This window comes from Hippopotamus amphibius, chromosome 3 (assembly GCF_030028045.1).
Source record: "Hippopotamus amphibius kiboko isolate mHipAmp2 chromosome 3, mHipAmp2.hap2, whole genome shotgun sequence".
Classification (NCBI taxonomy): domain Eukaryota; kingdom Metazoa; phylum Chordata; class Mammalia; order Artiodactyla; family Hippopotamidae; genus Hippopotamus; species Hippopotamus amphibius.
This window is the reverse complement of record NC_080188.1, coordinates 197,258,274-197,285,232: the sequence shown is the minus strand read 5'-3', so window position 1 is coordinate 197,285,232 and position 26,959 is coordinate 197,258,274. Positions and strand designations below refer to the sequence as shown.

The window sequence follows — 26,959 nt, the reverse complement described above, 5'->3', positions numbered from 1 at the left end:
CAAAACCAGGCTACGGTAGAGACTTTTCTGGCATCGGAGTTACATTTCAAGAATCACATCAAATCTCAGGGAGCTTTGGCTACAAAACATCTTATCTCAACATTCAGGGAAAAATACGTGCTGTATTGACCAGTAATTTTTTGAAAAAAATCTATTTTCCTATTAACCTTTGTATTCCAGATAAGGCACTTATAGAGAGCTGCATTGTTTTTAAGTCGTCTGATACAATTTCAGTGGCAAACTAGTGTAAAATACCACTGGAAATATGGAATAGCAAAACACTTCAGATTTTTTACAAATGTCAGCACTAGAGAGTTAAAAGCAAGAAGATTTAAAGAATAAAATGGGAAAATGTTCATAATTCCATAGGAATACATTCAAGCTGGGGAACTGTGTAAAGAAAAAGGCGAAAGTCATGATGGAAAAAGCATGTATAACAGACACCTGAATTTTAGCAGTGTATGCCTTCCTTCTATTTCACCCAGAAGAATGAATCAAAAATAAAATCTGTAGCTTTATAACATAATAAGAGCTTGGATGGTCTTTTCTTTGTTTGTCCTACTAGCCACAAAGTGAAACCATCTTACTTTGTTATAAAGAAAGAAGGGATTTTCTTGGCAGTGGTTTAAGTAATTGCACTGAGTTTTCTACTTTTAAAAATGTTGAAAAATAGGGGGTATCAAATTTACTGGGAATATATGAAAAAGGTCTGAGATAAATCCTTAATGTATAGTTGACTGTTAGTAATGATACAGTACATCTTACATATTAAAATTTTTTGCATTTAAATAGGTCATATAATATATTTATGAAAACTACTGTTCTTATAAACTTAAGATCTGGTTTCCTATTCTTTATATGAATTTCAAAAAATCTTAAACATTACTTTTGGAATAAATCAGGATGAAATCATGCAGTTGGGAATTTAGACTTTTATGTCTGTGGGTAAAAAATGTTTGGATGTGTAGCGCAGAATACTCTGAAGTTAAAATGTATTTGGGAAATACTTTGTCATGTTCGCTCTCAAGAACAACGATGCTTTAAATATATATAAGTCAAGCAAAATCAATATTTTGGACTGTTAGAAATGGAAGACTTTCTACAGCTACATCACTTTCCCACAATAAACTATTTTAAAGCCATGAGACTGGCAAAGTTTTCTAAACAGCATAAATTTCTTTGCCTTTAGAATTAAATCAGACACATATTTCTAAGAATTATCTCACTAAGACTCACTCCTTCCCTCTCTCATTTTTAACTGAGTCCAAAAAAGACAGCCTACACTTAGCTTTAAGAAGTAATCCAATGGTTTAAATTTTGGTTTTGAACACTGTATTTCTCAGGTAGCAATGTAGAAGCAAACCTTGCAGCTTTCACAGGTGAGGAGCCCATAATGGTACCCAGACACTTTATCTCCACAAACCGGACAGAGTTCTTCAAGGTCTTCATCGTAGGAGTAATTCACCATTTTAAACTGAGACACTGAAACAAGAAGAGAAATGTATGCAAATAGCCAATGAATTTACAAGGTAGGTTTTAATCCTGCAATAAAAAGCATTTTGGTGACTGGTGGGCAAACATCACCAGGTAAAATAGAAAATAAAAATGTTTTACCCAGACGTACTGCAGAGAGCTATTTTCATACAGTAAAGGTAAAATATCTTTTGGCATGCACTTTATATTATTTTAATTTGAAAATAATTCTAATTTCTGTTGTTAAAAATGCTTAAGCTGAGCACTGTTGAACACAAGTCTCCTACCTCTGCAAAGCAACAGCACAGAACAGAAACACGAGCTGCATAAAGTAATAACTTAGAATTTCTTTTAAACCCCCTCGATGTTCAGTTCCAAAATGCCACCTTTGCCGAAGCCAGAGAAAGGAGCACACGGCGGTATCCTCCCACTGGAACTGAGTTTGCTCAAAGTCCACTGAGCTATAAACCTGTTTAGGGAAAGCAACACCAATCTGCAAACACTTGACGCACGAACGAAAGCCCCAGACACCTTCTCAGCAGCCCCGTTTTAACCACAGCCTGCGGCTCCCAGGGTACAGATGTTAGATTAATCCAAACTTTCAGTTATGTATTGATAGGGCTTTCACCTCCACACTTTTGAAAAGCTCCTGTAAAAATAAAAAGGAAAAAGGGAGGACGCCCAGCCGAAAAAGAAAAAAAAAAAAAGAAAAAAGAAAAGAAAGAAAGAAAAAGAAAGGAAGGAAAGGAAAAGATACACACGAGGGTTTGGTTTCGTCGCAAACTATTGAAGCCCTTTAATGAACTTCACATGTTTCCGATCATCATTGCAAAATATAAACACCTCGAGTTCGCCCTGTTCAAGTTAAACAGAAATCAGGCCGCGGCTCCGCGCGGCTCGCTGCAGGGATCGGGTAACCGCCTTCCCCCGGACGCAGCCCCGCGAAGGCGTCTTCGCAGCTCCAAGATGGATAAACAGTGGCCGGGAGCCCCCAGATAATACCTGATTCGGTCCCTCCCGGAGACTCTCCACGCCGGTCGAGCCTCGCAGCGCGCGCCGCAGGGGACGGATGGCGAGGGCAGGTCCACGCAGCCCGGCCGCCGCCCGAACCCTCGGGGCGCCTCCCGTGAAACCCCGGGGCGCACTCGCCTCTCGCCCCTTGCTCAACTTTCGGCTACACACAGGCGCACAAACGCCCGAGTCAAGTTTGTTTTAAGTTAATCAGTGGCCTTTGCAGGGGGCGGGGCGGGGGGGGGGGTGGGATGTGGAGTCGAGGGCCGGGCAGAAGTTTCCTCTGATTTGTTTACCAAAAAGGAAAGGGAGAAATAGCCCCCACCCCATCCCCAAAGTCCCCGGCCACTCTGTCACCACCGTGGCCTCCTTGCCAGTGATTTCTGATTTCTTTTTTTTTTTTCCTTTTAAAAATAAAGTTCTTTTTTCTTTAGGGATTCTGGGGGCCTCTGGAAAGGGCGGTCCGGGGCGGGGGACCCTTGCAGCTCTTCTCGCCTGAGCCCGGATCGACTGAGTGGGGCCGGCTCTCCCAGGGACACAGAGCCCTGTGCTGGAGCATAAACTGGGGTGAGTTAGCCAGAGTTTGGGGAGGGCGGATCCCAGGAGAAGATGTTCCAGTCGAGGCAGGCGTGTGGGCTCCGAGAAACAGAAATAAAGAGATGCAGAGCGCAGTCCTCCCGGCTGTGCCCTGGAAGGTCCGCGCTCGCCTCTGGGGAACGTGGGGGTTTGGCCGAGGTAGAGGGTTCCAGAAGTTTATTAATAGAACCATCCCTCCTAAAGCTCGTGACGAGTGTCTTAAGGCAGGTTTTAGAGAGGTAAAAAAGTGTGCTTTACCAAGTGTTTCTCCCTCCCCCTTTCCCCAACAAAGTAAACGCTAACTTCGCACCTCAGAGGCGCGGAGAGGCAACCGCTTACAGGGGCCCGGTACGCGCCTCGGGGATCCGACACGCAAAAGACCGGGGCTGGGGCTGGGGACCCTCTTGGAAAATTCAAAGACAGAGACTGGCGCCGCGGTGCGAGACGTGGACATCCTTCAGAGGCGCCCAGGTGCTGTCTCACCCAAGTTCGCGTTTGCAGGACAGAGTCCACCCGGGCAAAAAAGTCCCGGTCTTGAGAAAGCAGAGGGGACGATGGGGCCTAAGACAGCTAAGGCCGCAGAGGCGCGCCGACAAGGTCCCCGAACTGTCCCGGGACCCGACAGCGGGCACTCTTTCTGTCCCCCACCCCCGGCCCTCGGGTCGGACAGCGGCGCGTTCCCGGCTGAGACCGGAGCGAGCCTGGGCATGGGGTCCCCGTCCCCAGGGGCTCCCCGCGGGCCGCAGGCCGCGTGGCCTGGAGGAAGCCGCGCCTTCCCACCCGCTTTCGACCCCGGAGCTGAGCCAGCGGCCGAAGGCTTCCCGAGCCCTGGGCACCAGGGAAAGCCAGCTTTCTGCGCCGGGGCAGTAGCTCTGGTCAAGAACGCCCCTCTCGAATTTTACAAAGAAAATCATTGTAATGGCATCGCCCTCCCATGTGCCCCCAAACCCCGATTCCTGCCTCCCCGACTTCCTGCTCCAGCTTCTCCCTCCGCGTCTTCTCCCGAGTCGCCCAGAAACGCGCGCGCGAAGGAGAAGCAGAAACTTTCTCCTGGACCCAAGAATCTCGCCGGCCCCAAGGGCGCCCAAAGGGTAGTCCTTCTCGGCAGCTGGCGGCGGAGGGTCCCGGAGGCGGCTCCCCGGCGCCGCTTCCCCTGCGCCCCTCTTCGCGGAATCCCAGGTGCCCGCGGGAAAGCCTCTTTGGGCCAACTGGGTCCCCGCGGCAGCCAACCTACAAGGCAGACTCCAGGGCCTCGGCTCCCGGGGACGTCCGCGGCCCTCCCCAGGGTCCTCGAGCGGTAACCGGCCCCACCGGCAAGCTGCACGCCTTGCCACCGTCCCCTCGCCTCAAAGCAGCCGGGCGACCTCAGGCCCCGGCCCCGCGCCGCCTCTCCCGCACCGCCGCGCGCACCAGCCCTGAACTCTGCTCTCCGCGCCTCCCCGGCCCTTTCAAGTTCGCTCGAGGGGATGGCAGGAAGCGTTCCGGGATCACAGGCCCGCCGGCCCGCACATCCTGCGCGCTGGCAGGCGCGAGGATGGAAGGGCACCGGTGACTTTTCCTAGCATTGTTCCCTCCCCGGCCTCGAGCGACTAGGACAAACTTCTGAAGGGCTCAATCCCGCCAGCTCTAGAGTCGGTTATTTCGCAATGCGGCGAAAATACAGCCTACGGGATCTGCTTTTTTTGCTGTTGTAGTTAGCAGTCGAAAGCTGGGGAAACAAGTGGGACTTCAGATTCCCAGGTCTCGGGCAGAAGAGGCTTGACGCTAAGCCGCCGCCCCCGCCCTCCACTCACCCCGCAGCGCCCGACCAGAGGATAGGCCGGGGATAACTGGGTCTCTCCAGTTCTGCCTGCAGTTTTAGGAAGTTGTTCAAATTCGAGCCGGCTCCCCGGGTGCGCCTGGGCTGTGGGGTGCCCACGCGTCCTAACACCGCGAAACCCGCTCTCCCCGAGAGAGCTCCTTCTCTCTCTGCAGTTGACTTTCCCAGACGCAGTGTTCTTCCTCCCCTCCAGAGCACCGGCTCAAGTCGCCCCCGATTCCAGCGAGTGCGGACCTGCTCGGGTTTCCCGCGAGGCACTCCATTTCTTAGGAGGATCTTCAGAATAATAAGGGCTGGGGCCTGAAGCTGCCCCGCTCGGGTAGCCAGAGCTCCAAGCCTCGCTTTTCTTAGTTAGAAGCGGCCAATTAGGCATTGCTTGGAAAATCCCCGCCCCGCATTGTCCAAGACCCATAAACTTCTCTGCCTGCCCCCGGGGAGGGGGCCCGACGCCCGCGCGCCGCCCGCAGCCCCGCGGCGGCCAGGCCAGCGCCCGCGCCGGGTGGCCGGCTGCACCCGCAGGGCGAGCCCGGGGCGCGGGAGCCGCGCGCCGCGAGCGCCTCCTTACCTTGCATGTTTTCCGGCATCTGCCCCTGTTCCCCATGCGAGCGCGCCAGTCCCAGGGCTTCCGTCTCCACTTTGGGCAGCATGACAGGGCGGCCGCGGGCGGGGTAGGGGGTCCGCGTCGGTCCGGAAGCCCAGCACCTGGACACCGGCCGCACAGCTTCGACCCCGCCGGGCAGGAGGAGGGGGCGGCCGGAGGGGCTGCTCTCTCGCCCGCCGGGGGCAGCGCGCCCCCGCCGCCTCCGGGGCTGCCGTCAGCACCCCCGAGCCCCGTCCAGGCGCGCAGCTCCCGAGCCGCCCCCGAACCGCGAGGCGGAGGCAGAGGGCTGCGAGCGAAGACCGCGTCCGGGCGCCCGGGTCCGGCTCGGCGGGGCAGCGGCTGCGCGGAAGGCCGAGCTCCCGGCGCGCAGCGGAGGCGGCGGCTGAGCTGCTGCCGCCGCCGCCGCTCCCGGACGGCTCGGCTCGGGCGCCCCGCACTCCTCCCTCCGCCGCCCTGCGCTCGGGCTCCGCAGCCTCGCGCGCGCGCTCTCCCTGGCCCCACTCTCCTCCCTCGCCTCGCCTCGCCTCGCCTCTCCGCCCCTTCCCCGTCTCGGCTTCCCTCCGGCTCCCTATCAGGCGTGGAGTTCGGAAGTTCCAGCCCCCCCCCTCGCCGCCTCGTCGACTCCGCTCGCCTGTCCGGGAGCAGTGCTCTCCAGCCCGGGGAGGCGAGGCTGGGAAGGAGAGGGGGAGGAAGAGGAGGAGAAGGGAGGTGAGTAGGGCCGGGCAGGGGGAGGCCGGGATGAGGGGTGGTGACCGAGAGCGGGGACGCGGGCTCCGGACTCGGGTCGGACCCCAGGCGCCAGCCAATGAGGACGAGGCGCAGGCTGCAGTCCCCTCGGCCGCCCCAACCTCTTCACCCCGCCTCGCCCCCTCCCCCCCCACCCAGGCCCGGGGCGGGGGCTGCGCGCGCGGCGGCTCTTACAGCGGGTGAGCGGCGACCTCTGTCTGAGCGCGGCGGCCAAGGAGCAGAAGCGCGGGCGGAGGTGTCCGCGCGCAGAGGGGAAGCCGGAGGGGACGCGGTGGGGTGGGGGTAGGCCCCCCGTGTGCGCCGAGTGAGGGGCTGCGGGAGGAGTTAGATGCATTTAAACAGCCCAGAGAAGAAAAGAAGAGCCGGCCTGCTCTCGAGGGTCTCTCGGCCTCAGTCCCCTCGGCACTCAGTCCGCGGGCCCCCGGGAGTGGCCGAGCGTCGCGGTTCACCTGCTCACCGAGGGGACAGCCGTGTCGCTGGGAAACTGAACAGCTATCCCGGTTTCCCCATTCTTCCCCAGGTCCTTCGCTCACTTATAAACACCTCCCCGCTCCTCGAGCCCAAGATTATCTTGGCGGCAGACTTCCTAAACGTTGGTGAACCGTGTTTCCATACAGAATGTAAAGAGAAGCCTGGGCTTTCCTTTTCACCCTGCTGTCTTTTGGGTGGGACAAGCCACATGAGGCCCAGAGGCCCAGCACTTTTAAAAAGTTTTAAAAAACCATCTGTTATGCAAGCTCTTCCGCCACCAGCCCAGCCGCATCTTCAAAGTTTTCAGATCTCATCCCAACAAGATGAAAACATTTTTTCCCCAGCCTCCTGACTGCATGTGAAATGTCTTCTGTTGAGACCGAGTAATTATCAGAGTCCACCCACAAGGGGGTGAATTTGAATCTCAAAGGCTCTGAGTGTATTCTATTTGAATGGCACAGAGATCACACAGTCAAACTGGCCAGTCCAGTATTTGATGAATTGAAACATACTCCAATCAGTGCCATGCAGAATCTGCGCTTTTATATGAAATGGGCGGTGTGTCAACGCCCCACGCCTGGCGATTCAGATGCTGTTGCCTCTCGAAACTGATTTGTCATTTTGCTGCTGAACATGCAGCATTCGGAACCTCACTTATTTAAGTCTCAGTTTTAGGAGCATGTGCAGGTTTCATGAAAACATGTAAAGCTGGCGGGAGGGCTGCCCATTAGTTTGGAAAGGGGAGTGGGCTGAAGTTGCCAAAATCAATGACCCTTAAGGTGCTCAGCTCTGGTGACAGTATCACATAACAGTCAGTCCATTTTCAGTATCTCCTAGCTGTTTTGTGTTCTTTCAAATTAAGTTCGGAAAGGGGTAAAGTCTCAGGGCTCAAATCACTGCTTGCAGCACTTTGCTTGTGGATTCAGGTGAACTCTGAGAAACAGTTTGTTAATAAGCTGTTAATTAATTTAAGAGCACCTCCCATGACAAGCAAAGAGTACATGGGGGCACTTTTGCTCCGCCTTCCGAACACCGGGCTGGCAGTTCCGGGGGCCTCCCAGCTGCCCTGCGTGTGGGAGGGAGGGCCCTTTAGTTGCTGGAGCAGGAGGAGGAGGTTAGGAGAGTTGAAAGAAGTAGACAGAGGGTCTGACAGGACCAGGGACTTGTAGTGTGGCCTAAATCTTTGCTGGGACTTGAGGCTGAGCCTGACCTGGCTGGAGGCAAACTCTGTGATCATGTTCAGGGCGCAGCCTCGGCCCCCGGGGGGACCTGTTTAGGCCAGATGGGCCTCTCTTCTCTCTAGGCCAGTCTGCCCTCCCATCACACCCCCAAAGACCTGTAGTGATGGTGACAAAAGGCCAACGGGCATCCCATCTAACTCCTCACGAAAAAGCAGCGATGGAGGGAGAATAGGGGCTGGGGTCAAGGTTTTAAACACCCTCCCTTAAAAGAATCCACAGTTGCAGCACAGAGGAAAGGTTTCACCCTGCTCTGAAGCTCTAGTCCAGGCTGACGGCTCTGTTTAGTCCGCGGCGAACCCAAGGGGCACCGAAAGCACAGGAGGTCTCAAGCCGAGAGAAAACTTCCCTTGCTGAGAACCGAAGGAACCCCCAGCCCCTAGTGCTCCAGGCCTCCAGCTCTAGGAAGGGGGGAGCTCCCGGGGCCAGCGCTATGCAGATCCCCTGGGGGATGTCGAAACTCCGCCTTCGTGGACGAGGCGGGAGAGACCCGAGGGTGCAAGTCACCTTTCCCCCGCGCGCTCGCCTGGGGTTGAGGAGAGCAGACGCAGAGGGACGAGCGGCAGGACCCGGCTTCCGACCGCGCCCTCCCTACAGCCCTCCGGTGCACCTTCCCCCATCCTCCTCCCCAGCACACACTCTGGTCCTCTGCCCCTTCATTTCCGCTGGGCTGGGGGCCCCCCCTGGAGCCGGGGACCCGCTTGCCCTGTGACCTGGGATGGGCCCGGGCGTCCCCCAGAACACCCTCGCGGAAGGAGCGCTGGGGGAGGAGGCGCCCGAGGCCGCCCGCGGTGCCAGGTTGGTTACCTGGGGATGGTTCCAGGTGGCAGAGGCCGCAGTGCGAGGTGGGACGGCGGAGCGGACGCCAGGAGGGGAGGCAGACGAGATGGGGGTGGGGGGCCGGGCCTGTGTGGCCTAAACATCTATGCCCGCGGCGGTCTGCGCTCACGAAAAGATACACCCACCGCCTTGGAATGATAAAGCCCCCGCAGGAGGGCCGACGCCTCCCGCCCTCGGCCGGGACGTCTCACCTACGACCTCGGAGTGGGAGCGCGCTGAGGAATCCACCCGGCTGCGGGGCATTCAACGGGCGGGGACCTGAGGCCGGGTGAGACGGCTTCGGCTTCAGCCACCCCGCGCATTCTCAACTTGCTCCCCGCCCCCCTGCCAACTCCTGGCAAACTTCGCTCCCCTTTCCCCCCACTTCCCCCACGCCTCCACCTCCTTTCCTACGGGCTGGTCTCCAGGCTCGTCCTTCCCGGTCCTGACTTTGTCTTAAAGCCTTGATTGACGGTTGCAATTACAAAGGATGATGGCTCGGGGAGGCTCCCGCAGCCTTGATGAGCGGGAGAAGCGCAGTCCTGGCATATTTTATCCAGGCTCAGCGTCACGGGGCCGTGCGCCCCATCCACCCGCGGGCAGGAGCGGAGGGGGTCTCGCGCTCTCCGCCCGCGAGGGTGCGACTGCTTCGCTCTCCCGCCTCCGCCTTCCCGCGGCTCCGCGCCGTGGTCCCCAGAGCGCGCCTGGCACAGCCTGCCCTTGACCTGACCTGAGACGCGTCGGGCTGCCCCGCGCGCTGCCCGCGTGCAGTCTGCAAAGGCGTAAAAGGTCATGGGATGTTCGGGACTGGTTCAAGTTCCCCGGGCTCGGCCAACACGGGTCCCGGGAAGGACAATGTGGGAGACCCACGTTTCCCGCGCGCCTGGGTGGGAGAAGCCTCCACGACCCATGACCCCCCCAACCTCGCCCTAAATTTGCAAATCTACATCCTTGGAAACCATCACTAACACCTTCTGCATTCCTACTTTTTGGTGCTTTCGAGAAACCAGAATACTTTTCTCATAGCACGTGCCTACTCTTCAGCCCCAGAAGAAACCTGGGTTCCCCCCCCGCCCCGAAATTCTCCTTGACCAGGCCCCTGGGACAGCCCAAGGGGAAAGAGAAGCGACTTTATCCGCTTACTGAAGCTCGAGATCTGCCTAATTTCTCCGCCCCTCTCACTCGAAAAGCCCATCAGAAGCCACTTTTGCTTTCCCCTGAAAATTATATTTAGGAAGAACTCCAGAGTCCAGCTCCTGAGTTGGGGCGGGGAGTGGGGGTGGGGGTGCTGGGCTATCCACCCCTGCTTCTAAGCGCCTCACCCCCGCATTCGAAGCACTTTTTTTTTTTTTTTTTTTTAAAGAGGGATTAAGTTTTAGTGCAGACATATAAACTACCAAAGAGCATCGAACTGGCCGAAACGTTCGGAAAATAAACTGGAGTAGGTGAGAAGTCGTGTCATGTTAAAAAAAAAAAATCCCTTTCTGCTGCCTGCGTAAATAACTACTTCGGACACCGTCAGCAGCAGCCTCTCGTCCAGGAGGAAAAACTGAGGCCAATTTAGACCTTACTTCCCTGGAAAGACTGCCTGGTGGGGGTGGCCCTCCAACGGCGACTGATTCACAGGCACTGTGGGAGTATCTTAGTATATCAGGGCCGCGTCTTTACCAGCCAAGAAAAAGCAAGGTGCCACAGTTATCTGGGTAATCAAGACTCCTCCACCCCGTTCCCAAACAAACTCGCATCCTTCCTTACCCTGAGGGAAAGGTGAGGTTTTTTGGAGACTTTGGCCTGGATTATTGGAATCTGCAGCTTTTCAGGAATAAGGCTTCCCTGTAGACTTTTTAGACTTAATTTTTCTTTGGGGTGAGTTGCCCAGCCCAGGGGGTCCAGGCGCGTCCCACCTTGGTAGAGCCGGTGCCCTTCGAGGTGAACGGGGAGATCCGGTCTTGAGAAAGGAGCCGGCTGGGAAATAACCTTGGGTAGGTGGTCCAATCTAATCTAGCTCTTCCTCTCTGTAATTGAAATGGAGATGTGAGTCAGCTGCAACTCAGCACTGGAGACTCCACTCTTGGAACCACCCCTGTCCATTCAATGGACAAACCAGAACACGGAGTGACGTTCTCGAGGACGGTGCTGGCGCCTGCAGGCCACCAAGCCCTGGGTGAAACCAGCTGGACGCCACATGGCGACCCCATTCCCCACACCTCCTCCCGCGCCTCAACCTGGACAAGGAACTGAAATCTTAGCACTAGGTGATTCTAGGTTGACATCCCACTGAATCGGGCCAGACTGGAAGCTTCACGAGGGAAGGGGAGGCGTGCGGCGCAGCTTCCGAATTCCCGGCTGTGGCCGCGCGGGGATGGACCATAGCGAGGCTCCTGCCTTAGGAAGCCCCCGCGCAGGGGGTTCTTACGATCAAAGAGTGCCGGACCCGCAGAACTGCGGCCGTCGAGCAATGTAGGTCCCGCCTGGACAGCAAAGACAGTGTGGGTTTGGAAAGGCCGGAGTCGGGGTGGTATCGGTCCCCTGGGATTTGCCGCCCGCGCCTAGGGAGAGTGTTAGGGTCCCCGAGATGCCGCGGATCGCGCGGTTCGGAGGGTGTCGGCTGTTTTTCCAATCTGCCTCCAACTTGCGCACAACTTTCGTGGTGAAGAGTTGGTGGCCAGCGTGCGCCAAGCCTTGGGACGAATTCTTTCGCTTTCCCCCAGGGTTTCTTGTCTGGACACTGTGGGACGTCGCTTCGGGGACCTGGGGGCGGGCTCTGAGCAGTTTTCTTTCCAATCCTACAGAGACCGCTGGAGGCGGTGGCGCTCGGGGGCCCGGAGGCTGCGGACGTCCAGATCCGCCGCCAGAAGCAGCATTTACTGTAAATGTTAGCGCCGGGCGTGGGACCAGCCTCTCGCTGCAGGAGACACACCCGGCTTTGTCAAAAGTGCTTAAAGAGGGCGGGGGAGGCGGTGCTTAAACTATCTCTTTCCCTATCCCCTCCCTCCAGGAGGCATTGGCTTGTTTCTTAAGAATAAAAAGCCCTCTGGAAACTCACTTACTTTGAGTGGTCTCCCTGCGTCCTCATATCACTGTAACAAGTGGATGCTGTGAATTTCCTCTCCGTTTCCTTTTCATCCGCTCAGTAGCCCCGCGAGTTACCACCGTAAGCCACAGAACTGCAAGCTCAACGCCAAACTCCAGAGATCCTTTCAGGAAATTCCAGAGTCAGAGACCAGAAGTGTCTCCCCCACCCCGTCTTTGCTCTGCCCTCAGGGCTCCAGATGCTGGCTCGGCCCCACCCGGGCGCCACGCCCCCGCCCTCCCTTCCAAATTCTTCGCGGTTCTGATTTCCACTGCGGACTGAAGAGAAAGATACAGAGCCATTGTCAAATGTCTTACTTAAGCCCAAAATGCCTGTCGGAAGAAAGTCTGAGTAGACCACCATTGTTTGTAATCATACTTTATATCAACAAGGCCAAAAAGAGACTACCTTGAGGAAAAAGCATGATTTCAGAGTCACATCTGCGGGGTTCCCTTTACAGCCCACTCTTCTGACACACTGAGTGACCCTGGGTAAATCACTCAACCGTTTTGAGTACATTTTTTGTTTCATCAGTAAAATAAGACTAACAAAGAAAACTTTTTTTTTTAAACAAAATAAACTTTACAGGCAGGCCGTCTTGTCAGGAGAGCAGCCTACCACACTGTTGTTAATATCAGATCTTTCATCTTTTTATCTTTCTCCCTAATTCCCCCGAATCATCCTCTGTGAGGGAAATAGCTAGGAAGGGAATCACTAGCCATCCTAAGGACCATTAGAAATGGGTCCTTCCAGCGGGAGGTTCTCACCAAGTCTACCATCTTGTCATGTTTGACACGGTCTTCAGGACTCAATCCTGTAGATATTCAGCTTATTTGAGGTTTAAAAGTTAAGTATATCTTTTCTTACTTGTCAGTCACACTTGGTCTTCCTCGAAGACTAAGAAAGAGGCAGCCTTTACTGATGGGTCTGGTCAATTCCAGGCCACATGGTTCCCCAGGCTCAATCTCTCACACACCAATCATGTTTCAGCTCTTCCCCCAGGCCCTCCCCAATAACAGTGCCCCCCAGACTCCTGAAGTTCCTTGAAGCCAAGTGCATTTCTCAGAGAAGTTGTTCCAACAAGGTGAAGAGTGAGGACAAACCCTCAGAAAAGTAGCTTTTATCCTGAGGTAGGTTCTGGACTTGGGGAACAAAATGTCTGACTCGTGCTGCTATGGGCATCCCTAGAGGTGTTTGGGGAGGTTGGACCAGCTGGGGGGCGGGGGGGGAGACTGTCCCAGAGCCCCTCTCCAGCTTCACTCAAGTTCAAGGCTGAATTCAAGATAACCCTAGACATTGTGTCCAGGTGGTGGGGTCAAGTAAAGGAAAAAAGCATTACCAAGCCTCTGTTCTCGCTTCCTCCATACATTTCTCTTGGTTTATTAAAAGAGGCATTAAAGAAATTCTTTAAGTCTCATCACAATTGAGGATCCAAGCCAGCAAAGAGAGTCTGGGATGCATTGTTTTGGATGTAGGCAGGAGCCAGGAAGGAGAGGAGGGCTTAGCTTCCTGGAGGGAACAGGCTGCCTAAGCCCAGCAGCAAGAATCAGACCATGGGCTTGGGGGACTGCAGCCGGCTAGAGGTTAGGGTGACATATCAGGCTATCTCACTTTCCACTGTGTGACACTGACTTCCAGAGATCGTTAAGGGCACAGAGCTTACTGGAGGTTATCACCGGAGTAAAATCAGACTCCAAGAGTGCTAAGGGGACCAGATATCAACGTTTATATCACAGACTCCACACAGCATTTACACTGTGTGTTATGTACCCTAACTACATGGACAGAACTTCCTGTGACCAGTATGCAGCGTTATATTGACTGTATAATATTTTTTGAAAATGCACTTAATTCGGAGAATTACATAAATTTAATACAAGTCAAACATAATGTTGAACACATGGCAAGAGGGTCAATAAATTCTCGTCACATGGCATGTTCCTACCACACAGATTTGGCTCTTCTGCTGATATAGACAAGTACTTTATTCTCTCTCTCTCTCAAATTAGTACTGTGTGTCATTCAGGAACATCATCCCATTTGTGAGAAAGTACAAAGCCTAAGCCAGAAACCAAGAGTCTGGACAGCATCCCAGAGCTAGGTAACCTTAGGGGACACTCTGAGTGTAACCCAAGTCTGCTGCTGTTAACACCACGCGGATCACCTTGCAGGTAGGCAGAAGGAACAACGGCATCTTATTTTCACTTTTCTACATGTGCACAGACATCTATACACATTTTCCGTGGAACCACCAATATACATAAACGAAACATGTCATGCCCAGCTAGGACCCAGAGAGACGGCTTTTTAGATACAGAGGCACACTTCCCAGCAGAACACAAATGAACCTATGTAGAATTCAGACCTCGACTGAGCTGTGCACACATTGGGCTCAGTTTGGGGCACCTCTCCCCACTCCATCCCAACGTGTCACTTGTCATCACAGCCGTGCGGACCGCAGACCCTCAGCCGCACCGTGGGCTCTCCCCAGTGGGCCTGCGCTGGGCGCCACTCACCCTCTGGATGACCGTCTGGCCAAGAACCCCGGGAATGGCCCTCAGCACCCCCAGGAGGATGCTCTGGGGAGCGGACGGACCCTCAGTGCCAGCAACCGCCTCCGGGTGACCAAGATGTTCCAAATAGGGACACCTCACAGCCACCCGTGGGGTTGCAATACCCGGCGATGGGGGAGGAAGTGTGCCTGGACTGGGAGGGGCGGCGGCTGCGAATGAGATCCGGAAAGAGGTCTTTTTGAACCAGAAAATTGACTTATTTTGTCACCCTAGACCTGGCTCCCGGAAGTGCCCGCACAGGTGTCGGGGGGGTCGGGGTGGGCTCGCGGAGGCCCTGGGCTCCTCCATCGGGACCTTCTTTGGGGCTCAGCCTCTAGCAGTCCCTCCGGGGCTAGACCGGCGCCCTGGACCCGGCGGACCCCAGACTTGCAGGTGCTCCAGCTTCATGCCTGGGACCGACCGCGCGCGGTGTGAGTGCGGGGCGCCGGGTGAAAAGACGCTTCTTCCGCGGTAGCCGGGGCGGCGCGACCACGGCTCCTCCACAGCCTCGCCCGCATCCCTTCACCCCCGGGCCTGCGCCGCGCCGTGCGGGTCCGCATGTGTGGTCTCGGGATCCCCTCTCCCCATCTAGGGGCGGCTGCACCTCCGAGCGCGCCCTCGCCGCGCGCCCCCGCACCCCCCCCACCAAGCGCGCCATCGCCGCGCGCCGCCGACGCCAGCCCCGCAGCCGCCACGCGCGGCGGATGCCTGTAGGGACCCTGCGCCCGCGCGCCCGGCGTCTGCGCCCCCGGCAAAGACTTGAAGTCCCTCTGTGTTCTCTTCCAGCCCGTTTCTGTGCCCGTATTTTCTTTTTATCTGCAGAGCAATTGATTCTCTGTTGCACTCTGCCGGCCTTCCCTGTGTTTTCTTTTTCGTAAGTACAGAACATTTTTTTGTAACCATTTCCTCAATTGATATACTTGAGGGTGAGGTTGGCCCATAAAAAAGCAATCACTGCGTTCACTGGAGTCGGCTGGTTATCAAGGGAGAAAGGAAAAGCCCGAGCCTTGATTCTTCTTCTGTTCCAGCGGCGCTGAAACTCAGCGCCCGTGACAGGCCTCTGAGAATTCCAGTTGCAAGTCTAAGAAAATGCTGCAAGAAAGGGCTCAGGTCCTTCAGAAACTAGTGGGAAGGCATAAGGACAAGATTTCCAACACACTAGTGATTACAGGCCCTGGGATCACTTCCCTTTAGCCCTTTACCTTCAGGAGTGATTGACGTTATTCTTGCTCTAACATCAGTGTTGGTGACTCGCCATTATTTGTTCTTTTTAAAAATGAAACTTAGCTTCGTCTACTTATTCTATTTGTGAAAAGAAGACACGCTTATCATTTTGAAAAAGTCACCCTTAACTTCTAATCCTTAACTAATGGCGGTATGATTTCTGTTTTTGTTTTTGGCAAGAAAACCCAAAATTTTCTGTAATATCAGCAATGAATGGGACGCTGTGATGTGGCTTGAAACTCCACAGACACTTGACAGCATTTGTTCAGATTCGATCAGCGATGACTCCATATGCTTAACTTGTTGCAAGTTGTTCAAATTTTAGTTTATTATTTCTCATTTAAAATTATCAGAAAATATCAGGGATGAAGTTGAGATATTGTACATTTTGTTTTCTGTCTGTTTTAGGATGCCATCCAGAAACAGCATATAATGAATATCTGAAATATTTGTCTTTTTGAGCTTCAAGAAAGATAACTGTGTGATATATATACGTGGACTTATGTGCTTTTAATAAACACATTTGGAAAAGCAGTGACTTATAATAGTACATACATCAATGAGAGTCAATTACATGTATTAGTGTAGTAGCAGGATAATAAATAGATGATAAATAGAGCAAGTCCTACTTACCAATAGGTGTAAGTCCGTGCTTTAGAGATTCTTGTAAATCCCCAGTATCCGAATTAGAAGACATCCTTAATGAAATTATAGGCAGTCCTTTGGCTTAAAGCAGAAATCATTGAGCATAAGAAAAGTGCAGCTTGTCAAATTTTTTAGCCTTGGGGAGGACACAGACTACAGTAACCCTTAGTGAAAGTTAAGAAAAAGAAAAAAAAAAAATCCAAGAATCCAGAAAGTTGCAAGCAAGTCTTTCCCTGGACTCTGTACTTTTTCCAGCATTAGTGACCTGCTGTAAACCATGTATCCAGTTTCATGATGGTTTCTAATCAGAGGAATGGAAACTTTTGATAGGCTTGGACTAATCACATGACTCTCTGCAGGTTGATAAGAGGACCCTGTTATAAAGTGACAGCAAAAGAGATAAGAACTCTTGGCAGATAATGGCAAAGAAATGATTAACTCAGAAGTGGAGAGATGCAGTGCAGCTCAGAGAGTGGAAAGTTGTAAAACTGAGGGGTCAGAAGATCATACTTAGTGGATAAAACTCCAAACCAGCTTAAATCCACTAACTAAACTTAGGCTTGTGACATACCCCCTTGATGTCATCACCTCTTTGCATAGAGGAGGACAGACGTAGCTCTTCTGACCTCTGTAAATATATTTTAGATGATAACGCTGGCAGACATTCATTCTTTAAGTGATGGCTGGGGGTATGATTGACACTTTGAAGCACTGCAGGTAGCATTACCAAGCTTGTGCTCATTTATTTATTCATGTTTTGTTAACCAACTTTTTTATCATGCCTGTTCATTAGCTGAGGAGTTAACCTTAGCTTGTCTGTACATTGGTCAGTTGACTAAAACGGCAGCCTATCTCTTTACCCCAATAAAGTAAAACTTTGAGGTTGATGCTGGCAAAATGATGAATGTGTAATACATTTCCCATAATTTAAAGATGAAAAAAAAAAAAAAAAAGACCATTCTTTCCTTGAATCCATGGGAAAAAATCTGGATTACTCGTCACCATGAAAGAACTGTTACTCAAATGACCAGGGGTAGTTTTAGGCTCTTGTGGAATATCCTTGTTGTTCTTTAAAGTAATAAAGTCTGGATTTTCAGAGCAACGCATGTCTTTTCCTATGTTGTTTTCTTGTTTGTTTTGATTTTGCTAATGAAGCAATATTTTTTTTTCCCTGAGATTCTATTTGGAAAACCCAGAATGTTTATGTTCAGCATTTTTTCCCATCAAAATTAAAATTTTTTGGATTAAATTTGACTGCATATAATAGAAAAACCAGAATGCCAGTGGTTTAAATAAGACATTTATTTCCCTCTTATAAAAGATATTCAGAGGTAGTGTTGGTACAATGGCCCTACAAAGTTGTCCAGGACCTGGTTCTTTTTGTTTTACTATCCTCTGTCTCTTGTCCTTGTGTTCCAAAACGGCTGCTAGAGGTCAGCCACCACTACCAGGAAGCAGTATGGGGGAAGGGAGAAAACACATATTCCTTTTTCAGGACATTTCCTGAAAGTAGCACGTAAACAACTTGCTTACAGCTCACTAGGCAGAAATTTGACACATACCCACACTTAGCTGCAAGGGAGGCTGGGAAGTGATGAATTTAGCTGGGCAAGTACATGTGTATTTCAGGCTAAAAGGGATCAGGTGATTATACTCACTTTGTCAGTTCTTCGTTGTTATTTCTTTAAACAATCAAACAATAAGGTGGCACAGTACCAGAAGTGTATGTATGTAAGTATTAAAGGACCTATGACCCTGAAAAGAAGCTATTCTCTTAAAAATTATAAGGCTCTGAAAGCTTTTTGCTCATGTGAATTATATCTATTAGTGTTTATTGTATTTGAAATTAAAATTGAGAAAGTAAAAAAATTATTATTTCTTAAAAATTTTTATTGGAGCATAGTTGATTTACAATGTTGCGTTAGTTTCAGGTGTGCAGCAAAGCGAATCGGTTACGTGTATATATATCCAGTCTAAAAAAACTAATGATTTATAAATATATTAATTTACTGTTATTAAAGTATACTACTATACTAACATGTTGTAAATTAAAAATAGCTATTTTCCAAAACAAAATAATCGAGAAAAAGTGGCATTTTCAGGAGTCTTTTTAATGTCTAGCTTGATAGAAAGCTGGATTCTCACATCTGCTTCCGCATTCAGTCTGTAGTGATATGTTGTTTTGGTTGAAGTATATAAAAAATATGGTCTTCAAGATATGAAGGCAGGAAAAAAGGGCAGTGCTACAATAGCTTTCTCAGTTAATTATGAGTCTTTTTGTTGGATGCTACACCCAAACTCTACAAGTGTTATCTTCTTAGTTGAAATGTGGCATCTGAAACCACATCTGTAGATGTTTTGCCCTCTACTGCACGAAAGTTCATTGGCCTTTTTTGCACTTCAAGTGCACCTTTTCCTATGCATGATTTTGTTACCTCTTACACTGGTAATTTGGAAAAACATAGGTTCACCAAACTTGGCACATTTTCCAAATGTGGGCAAATATCAAAAATTCTGCTCACTAATATCACCACTGATCTTATCAGAAATCTTTAACTACTGGGAAGCTGTCAAACTCACAGTAGAATATACAGATTTTCTAAAATCTAAATTTTCACTTGAAAGTCTGAGTTTTATCAGTGAAAAAGTACTATTAGTTTTTTCCTTGAAGTAATAGGTTTATTTCATATTTGAGAAATGTCTCCAAAACATTCAGGTCTAAATAACCATAGTCTGTCAGCCATTCTCAGAATGTAAAAATAACATTCCATAAAAAAGCAGCCAGGTTCTTCAAGAGTAGTGTGGTTTTTTTAAAATTGAAGTCAAGTTGATTTACAATGTTGTGATAATTTCTGCTGTACAACAGAGTGACTCGGTTATACATATACATAGGTTCTTTTTCATATTCTTTTCCATTAGGGTTTATCCCAAGGCATTGACTGTAGGTCCCTGTGCTGTGCAGTAGGCCTTGTTGTCCATCCTTTCTATAAGAGAAGTGTGTTCATGATTTTTTACCACCCATATCATATATAGAATAAGTCGATTGTTCTGGTCAGAGAATACAATGTTTGCCATTTTTTATAAAACAAAATGGTCTGTTGGAACTTCCCTGGTGGTCCCATGGTTGGGACTTTGCTTTCACTGCTGAGGGCGAGGGTTCAATCCCTGGTCAGGGCGCTAGGATCCCGCAAGCTGTGCAGCGCCCCGCCCACCCCCCCACCCCCCCAAAAAAAAGGTCTGTTAATTTGATCAGTTTTAAACATGTGCTTTCGGGGCTTCCCTGGTGGTGCAGTGGTTAAGAATCCGCCTGCCCGTGCAGGGGACACAGGTTCGAGCCCTGGTCCAGGAAGATCCCACATGCCGCGGAGCAACGAAGCCGGTGCGCCACCACTGTTGAGCCTGTGCTCTAGAGCCTGCGAGCCACAACTACTCAGCCCATGTGCCGCAACGACTGAAGCCCGCGCACCTGGAGCCTGTGCTGCACAAAAAGAAAAGCCACCACAGTGAGACGCTCGTGCACTGCAAAGAGTAGCCCCCACTCACCATGACGAGAGAAAGCCCGCCCACAGCAACAAAGACCCACCAAAGCCAAAAATAAAAATAAAACGCATAAATAATAAAATAAATCTTAAAAAAAATAAAATAAAAATGTGCTTTTATAATTACATTTTTGTGAAATTGGGGGTATGGAAGAAATCCGAATGGAATTAAAATAGAGAGTATCTTCTTCTGTTAAGTATTAGGACCCACTTTCCCCTCAAAAGGTTGAAAAGGAAGCACACTGGAATTTCCTCTGTGAATAGAAACTTCTCTTGGTCTCATCAAGCTCCACGTCCTAACCAGGGGCTGCCTGTTCCGAACAGGTTTGGAAGGATTTTGGGAACGTGGAACTTGGATACTCACCATCCCTATGGTGAGATTTGGGCTGTTCTTATGGCTTTTCATGTCTTTGACATAAATGTCAAGATTATTTAAAAATATACTTCCCTACACCTGGGGGTTACTCCTTCAGGGGAGTAAAGTTAGGAAACTCAGTGCCATATGATCCAGCAATCCCACTCCTGGGCATGTATCCAGAAGAAACTATAATTTGAAAAGATACCTTCACCCCTGTGTTCATAGCACACTATTCACAATAGCCAGGGCATGGAAGCAACCTAAGTGTCCGCCAACAGAGGAATGGATAAAGAAGATGTGGTACATATATACATGGAATATTCCTCAGCCATGAAAAGGAACAAAATATTGCCATTTGCAGTAACATGGATGGACCTAGAGATGGTCATACTAAGTCAATCAAGTCAGAGAAAGACAAATACCTTATGATATCACTTATTTTTATATCTGGAATCTAAAACATGGCACAAATGAACTTATCTATGAAACAGAAACAGACTCACAGACACAGAGAACAGACCTGAACACATTGTAACCTAATTAGATGAGCTGTTTAAATCAAAGTGTTAATAAGGCTAAAGTCCAAGTTTTGATTTCCATGGAAAAAAAGTTTTATAAATGGAAAAACTGTTTGCAAGATCATATGGACACCTAGTATTGGTAGGTAACACTCACAGGCTTGGGCTTTAATTAGGAAAGGATGGGTACAGTACACTATTGGGCAGTTCATAAAAGCAAAGGGACTTTTTCTGAAAATGTTGCTTGGATGAGGATACTGGGTAAGTTGAAATATAAATTTACGACACTAGCTAATTTTCATATTAAAATTAAAATTTTATTTTATTCTTTTAGGTTTCTGAAAGAGGATCTTTCTCAATCAATGACTAAAGCCCATGTATGTATATTTTCAAGCCTTTATGTGCTTTTTAAACAATATTAAGATAGATGCTTCTTTTTTAATTTAATTTTTATTTTATATAGAATATAGTTGATTTACAATGTGGTGTTAGTTTCAGGTGTACAGCAAAGTGATTCAGTTATACATGTACATTCATCCATCCATTCTTTTTCAGATTCTCTTCCCATGTAAGTTATTACAGAAGATTGAGTACAGTTCCTTGTGCTATACAGTCGGTCCTTGTTGACTATTTGTTTTGCATATCGTAGCGTGGATGCTTCTTTTAAGCTGAGTGAATAGGGTCTGTATGCATGTGTACAGATCGTTTATAACTCAGTGTTTGGGCGTTGGCTGTAACATAACCTCGTGGCAAACGCTGTCATAGATTAAGAAGTCATGGTCTGAAGAGCCACCTTGTGAAACTCATTATCCCCCTTTTTTCTTCATTGTTTACTCTGATTCCTGTTATGCTGTCCTTTCTCCTCTTGCCTCAGGTTATTTGGGTCGAAATGTTGGCGTGCGGGATGGGAGTGATAGAAGTGCTCTAGGGAGAGGCCATGTAGAAGAGGAATGAGAATAAAGGGAGGCCTCCCACCTTCTCCCTCTCCACCGCCTTGTACCTGTGCTGCCGGCTCCCAGCCCTGCCCGACCCCCACTCTCCGCATCCGGTGTGGGTGGCGTGGGGTCCAGGTGGCTCCTGGAAATCAGGCCGAGAAGCGGCCGTGGCCGTGACTGCGGTCCAGAGATGGCATTTGGTAAACATGCTGTTTTGCCTCTGAGCTTTAAGCTCTTGTGTGCACTCCACTTTGCAGGAATACATTAGGTGTTATTTACTCAGACTCACTTTTTTCTTTTAAATATATCGTGGATTTCAAAATATGATTTTTATTGAAACCAATGATTTCTTCTTTCATTTTCAGATAAGAGACCCAGATGGGACATATATTTTTGCAGGCATATTTTACACCTGTAACTACTTTGGAACATGTAGGTCTTCTTTCAAACCTGCCTAAGTGTTGGACACACATTTGTTAAGGCTTTACATGTTATCCAACCCATCAGATAGCCTTGTGTGTCAGATTCTCCCAACACGCTAGCCTTACACCTAGTTGTCTTCCCCTGGAAAAACCATGCAGTTGTGCTTGGTGCACGCAGCCTATCCGAGCGGGCGAGCGCATTATGCGGTCACAGTCAAGATGAAAGGTCTGGGATTTGGGATCAGAAAGCTCACAACGCCCATCCCTGCTTTGTCCCCTGCTCAGGGGCGAAGCAATGCTTGACCTTTTTGAGCCTTAAAGTCTTCAAGTAAAAATGACAAAAACTATGGAATCTGATCGTGTTCGTTGTGAGAAGTAAATGAGGTCATATACAGAAAGTGCGCAATACGTATTTTGATGTCCTGAAAAACCAATGTGGGCCGTGTGACTTGGGTTCTTGGGTGAGACTCATCTTCCATAATGGAATTTTGGAAAACATACGCAACTCTCTTCCTTTGTGTTTTGTTTTTGACACCAGTTCTTAGGTTAATCACAGATAACTTGATACCCTGTAGATGGGCGGTCTTCAAATTTTGGCACCAGGGACCCGTTTCACGGAAGACAGTTTTTCCACGGACAGGGGGTGGGGGGTGGGGAGTGGTTCAGGCAGCAATGCGAGCGGTGGGAGTGATGGGGCGCGGCAGATGAAGCGTCGTTCGCTGCCCCACGGCTCACCTCTTGCTGTGCGGCTGGTTCCTAACAGGCCCTCAGACCAGACCGTGCCTGTTCGCGGCCTGGGGGTCGGGGACCCCTGCTACAGAGACGCTCCCGTGGTTTATAATTTAATGGCATTAAATAGTGCTTTGCTTTGGTTCTCTTCCTTTTTGTGTTTGGCTCATAAAGCACAGAACAATAAAAAAGATTGGATTTCATGTTTTGTTACATGCCTCTGATTAGACAGAATTATTTACAAAATACACACAACAGCTGAAGGATGATAGCATTACGGCGTTCCTAATGCTTCCCACCAGAACCTTAAAAAAATGCTATTTGCTATTTGTCACCCATATTCACGTTCCTGTGGAACGTACTGGTGTGCGGAGGAAACGTCGCATTAATGAGTTACTTTGGCCTTTTGAAGCTTATCTAGGAGGCTACTTGAATAGAAATAGATACTCAGTAGTTTGTGAGAAATGAACATATTTTTGTGAAAGAAAGGCTGGAATAACATTCACATGTGATATGAATAACAGGTGCTCGGAACTCAGCCCCAAAGATGGTTAATGAACAATTTAGGTTCCAACTGAGCTGGGGAGAAAGCACAAAAGAAATTGCAGTCTCAAGTTTTTAGTAACCATTTTTCCCAGTCAAGGCGCAGTCTACCCACTTCCTTTTGGCGAATGTCAGCCTCGAATCGCCTTCCCCATCCCACTGAACTCATCGGATACCACCACAGAGCACGCTTGCAGTGACTCACATGTACAAGGATACGTGTTTATAATGATAAAACGTTATTTGCTGACTGATTTCAGAAAGGATCTGTAAATGATTGACAGATAACTAATGGCTCCTGGGCATCTTTGCCAAAATCCGAAAGGCATTCGGTAATGTCATCTGAACCCATAGTGCACAATGATGCTGGACTTCGGTTAATGAGTTACAGTCACTGTAAACTTCCTGAATACACTCTTCCAAGACATTATGACATATCCGTTAGGAGCTGGTGTTCTTGTAAAATTGGATTTCTGGTCAGCACCGTGCCTAAGTGTATACCAGAAAGGCCCCGTGGGTATGTATATATTTGGATTTATTAAGAACAAGCACCCTAAATGACTCACCATTCAAAGGGACTGATGGCACCAGATACTGGGGCGTTTACAGAGGACTTACAAGTGCAGGACCCATTCGTTTTTGCCGCACCACTGCTTACTGGGGCGTTTGGCTGGCCCTTTTCACTAACAAAGCCATTTGTCACGGATTTCATTTAAGATGTAGGCTGACGTTGGCACCTAAGCTAACAAACAAAAAATGTCAGCTTCTTTAACAACCCCCAAGCCCCAAATTATATAAGATGATGGGGTGGAAGGTCTGGAAAAGTCATGAATATGTAAAGATTTCTTTTCATTCTTTTTAATAACTGTGAGAAATGTGGCACCTGGCAGGAAAGAGAAGTTCCTTACACAGGACTGTGATGGCCAGGTAAATAGTACTGGCTTTTTATAGCACTGATAATTAAACAGAGCCTGAGTCAATCTTTCAGCAATTGAAATGTTTAAGACTTTATTTTTCTGTAGGCTTGTGTTGAGTTCCCCACGTTTATCACGATCTGTGATCTGTTTCTGATGACTTTTGGTTCATATCTTTCTTTAGGGTAAATGAAATAAACTCAGTGCCATTTTGTTTCCACTTAAGGCCTTTTAAAACATTTAAGCAAGTAACGAAATTATCTAAACTGTTTTTAACAGAGGGGTCTGTAGAGCAACTGGAGTGATTTCTCTAGGAATTACATGGTACTTATTTTCTAAAAAATATGGAGCCACAAAATACATCTCAGACATGCTTAATTCATGAAGCTGAAGGTTACATATTACCTGACATTATCTGGTAGCCACATGAATAAAATAGTCTTTCGAGTACTAAGTGTTCCTCTAGAATGGAATATTTTATATGGTTAAATCTCACATGGGGCATATCACACAATCTTGATTGTGTTTCAGTTATTCTAATAGACACTGTTTTACTGGTTTTTTTGCCCTCAAAATCCTCTGTAAAAAAAGAAAACATTTAATCAAAAATGATAAAGTAGAATTTAAAAAATCTCTTCCTTAAACAGTTTCCCAACACAGCAACCTGTGATTAGTCAAAACGTCAATTATCAATCTACTGACTAACAAAATAAGGGCATAAATGCACATTACATTTTGGGAAAGAAAAGATAAAACCAAAAAAGAAGGGATTAATCTAAAAAAAATTGAAGATACTTGGAAAGGTCATCTCATATTGTATAAAATTGAGAAAAACAAAGGTGAGTTTCAAAGAGGTAGGCTTACTTTCTACCTACTACTTTTATTTCCATGAATCTAGCAAGTTACCTCTCAAGCATAATTTATTTAGATACCAATGTATTTTAGATTTTTCAAATTCTTTGCATTTCCCAGAAAGCCACAAACAATCCATTTTTTTTCTATTTTTAGCTAATAATTCAGAGAAAAAAGAGTTGATATTACAGGTAAGTTAAAAAATTGGAATTGCTGTGAGATTTCAATTTTCTATTCTCTCTTTCATTAACTTGCATTACCACCAAAATTTAAATGTGCTGTGTTTAAATTTAATGCCATTTTTGGCCTTTATTATGATCTTAAAGCCTTATTCCAATTAATTATATTAATATTAGAATACATATAAGATTTAGAACAGTTGTTACTGGGTATGTGATTTTTGACTACTTTTTCAACCTCTCTTTACCTCTGTGTCCTAAGTCTGTGTATCATTTGTCCAGTTACTGGGCAGGTACTGTATGCCAGGCAGTCTGCAGGTGCTTTACATGCGTTCTGTAATTTCATCCTAAAACTAATTATTATGAATTAAATGATATACATGCCTGGCACACAGCAGTCATTCAGTAAATATCAGCTAACAGTATTAGTATTGATGGCTGGGAAAATGCAAAGACCTTTAAACATAGAGTTGGTAAAGCATGATGTCTTTAAATGATGTAAATGTATATAAATATCAACAAATCATAAAGGCAGATCCTGTTCATCATGTCCCAAATGGAACTCATTATCTTTCATTTCAAATGCCACTTTTTTTTTTGAAATGAACACCACCACCAAATTGCTAAATCAGAAATTTGGGATAACAGATGAGAACCTCCTGTATACAGCACAGGGAACTCTACTCAGTGCTCTGTGGTGACCTAAATGAGAAGGAAATCCAAAAAAGAGGACATATATGTATACATATAACTGATTCACTTTGCTGTACAGTATAAACTAACACAATATTGTAAAGCAACTATACTCCGCTAAAAAATAGAAAAAGAAATTTGGGTATCATCCTAAAAATCTTCCACTTACTTGCTGTGTCTATTCAGTTGCCCAGCTCAGTCCATTCCGTTCCCTTAACATCTCCCAGTGACATCCCGTCCTCTGGTCCTGCCGTTGCCTTGGCTTCCGACGTCCACACTGGACAGCTCACTGGCTTTGAGCCGGAGGGACTAGAGGTGTGGTCCGGGCACATCACTGATTAACAGCGTGACCCTTGGTGAGTTCTGTGTTCCTCTAGCTCTGCTTTCTGAGCGTGGCTGCAGCATGAACCAGGACTCCTGAGATGCGGGGAAGATTAGATGAGAACTCGGGGCAGGTGTAGCCCTATGGCTGGTGCACACAGGGCCCTCGTCGTTTCTCCCTTGGGTCCCTTCTGTCATTTCCGAGGGTTCCTTGCCTTTGCTCTGTTTTCCTCCAGGCCTTTTCTCACGCTCCTGCTTAATGAGTTTTTAAAAATTGAGTCATGATTCTGCTGCTTATAATTCTTCAATGATTTGCTATACTCTTTAGGATAAAAAGTTCTTACTGTTTAAGTGTATTCCAGAAGACCCTTTAGGATCTGACCTTTCTTTCTTTCTTTTTTTTTTTTAAACTTCTCTGGTCTATCTTCTTCCCCATCTTCTCATTCATTCTATACTCTAGCTGCAAAGAACTACTTGTCAATCCTCAAAACGTCATAATGTTTCACGCCTCTGCTCACTCATCTCTTCATTTACCCATCCATCCGTCTGCTTCATCAGCCACACTGGGCACAATAACCAGTGCTGGGGATAAAGAGTCGGCCTCATGAGGTTCGATTTGGTGAAGGAGAGAAAAGGAGAGTTGTTTATCAGCGCTTAGGATGCTGAGGGTACCCAGGTGTCCCTGATCCATCTGGGGGGAGATGAGA

The 26,959-nt window shown here is 48.5% G+C and overlaps 1 protein-coding gene across 2 annotated transcripts in view; it reads right to left on the bottom strand.

Annotated features, from left to right (window-relative positions):
* NR5A2 (nuclear receptor subfamily 5 group A member 2) overlaps positions 1-5,968 on the bottom strand; it is a 113,338-nt gene extending 107,370 nt beyond the window's left edge. Inside the window, exons 1-2 of one of the 2 annotated variants that reach the window (XM_057729659.1) lie at positions 5,445-5,968; positions 1,364-1,482 (exon numbers count right to left, since the gene is read on the bottom strand). In XM_057729659.1, the coding sequence (XP_057585642.1) occupies positions 1,364-1,482; positions 5,445-5,526 (201 nt within the window). In that variant the 5' untranslated portion in view covers positions 5,527-5,968. Of the gene's footprint in view, positions 1-1,363; positions 1,483-2,316; positions 2,398-5,444 lie in introns of those variants that run through there. The other variant, XM_057729660.1, reaches the window with a different exon arrangement.
* Positions 5,969-26,959: the final 20,991 nt, after the last annotated feature.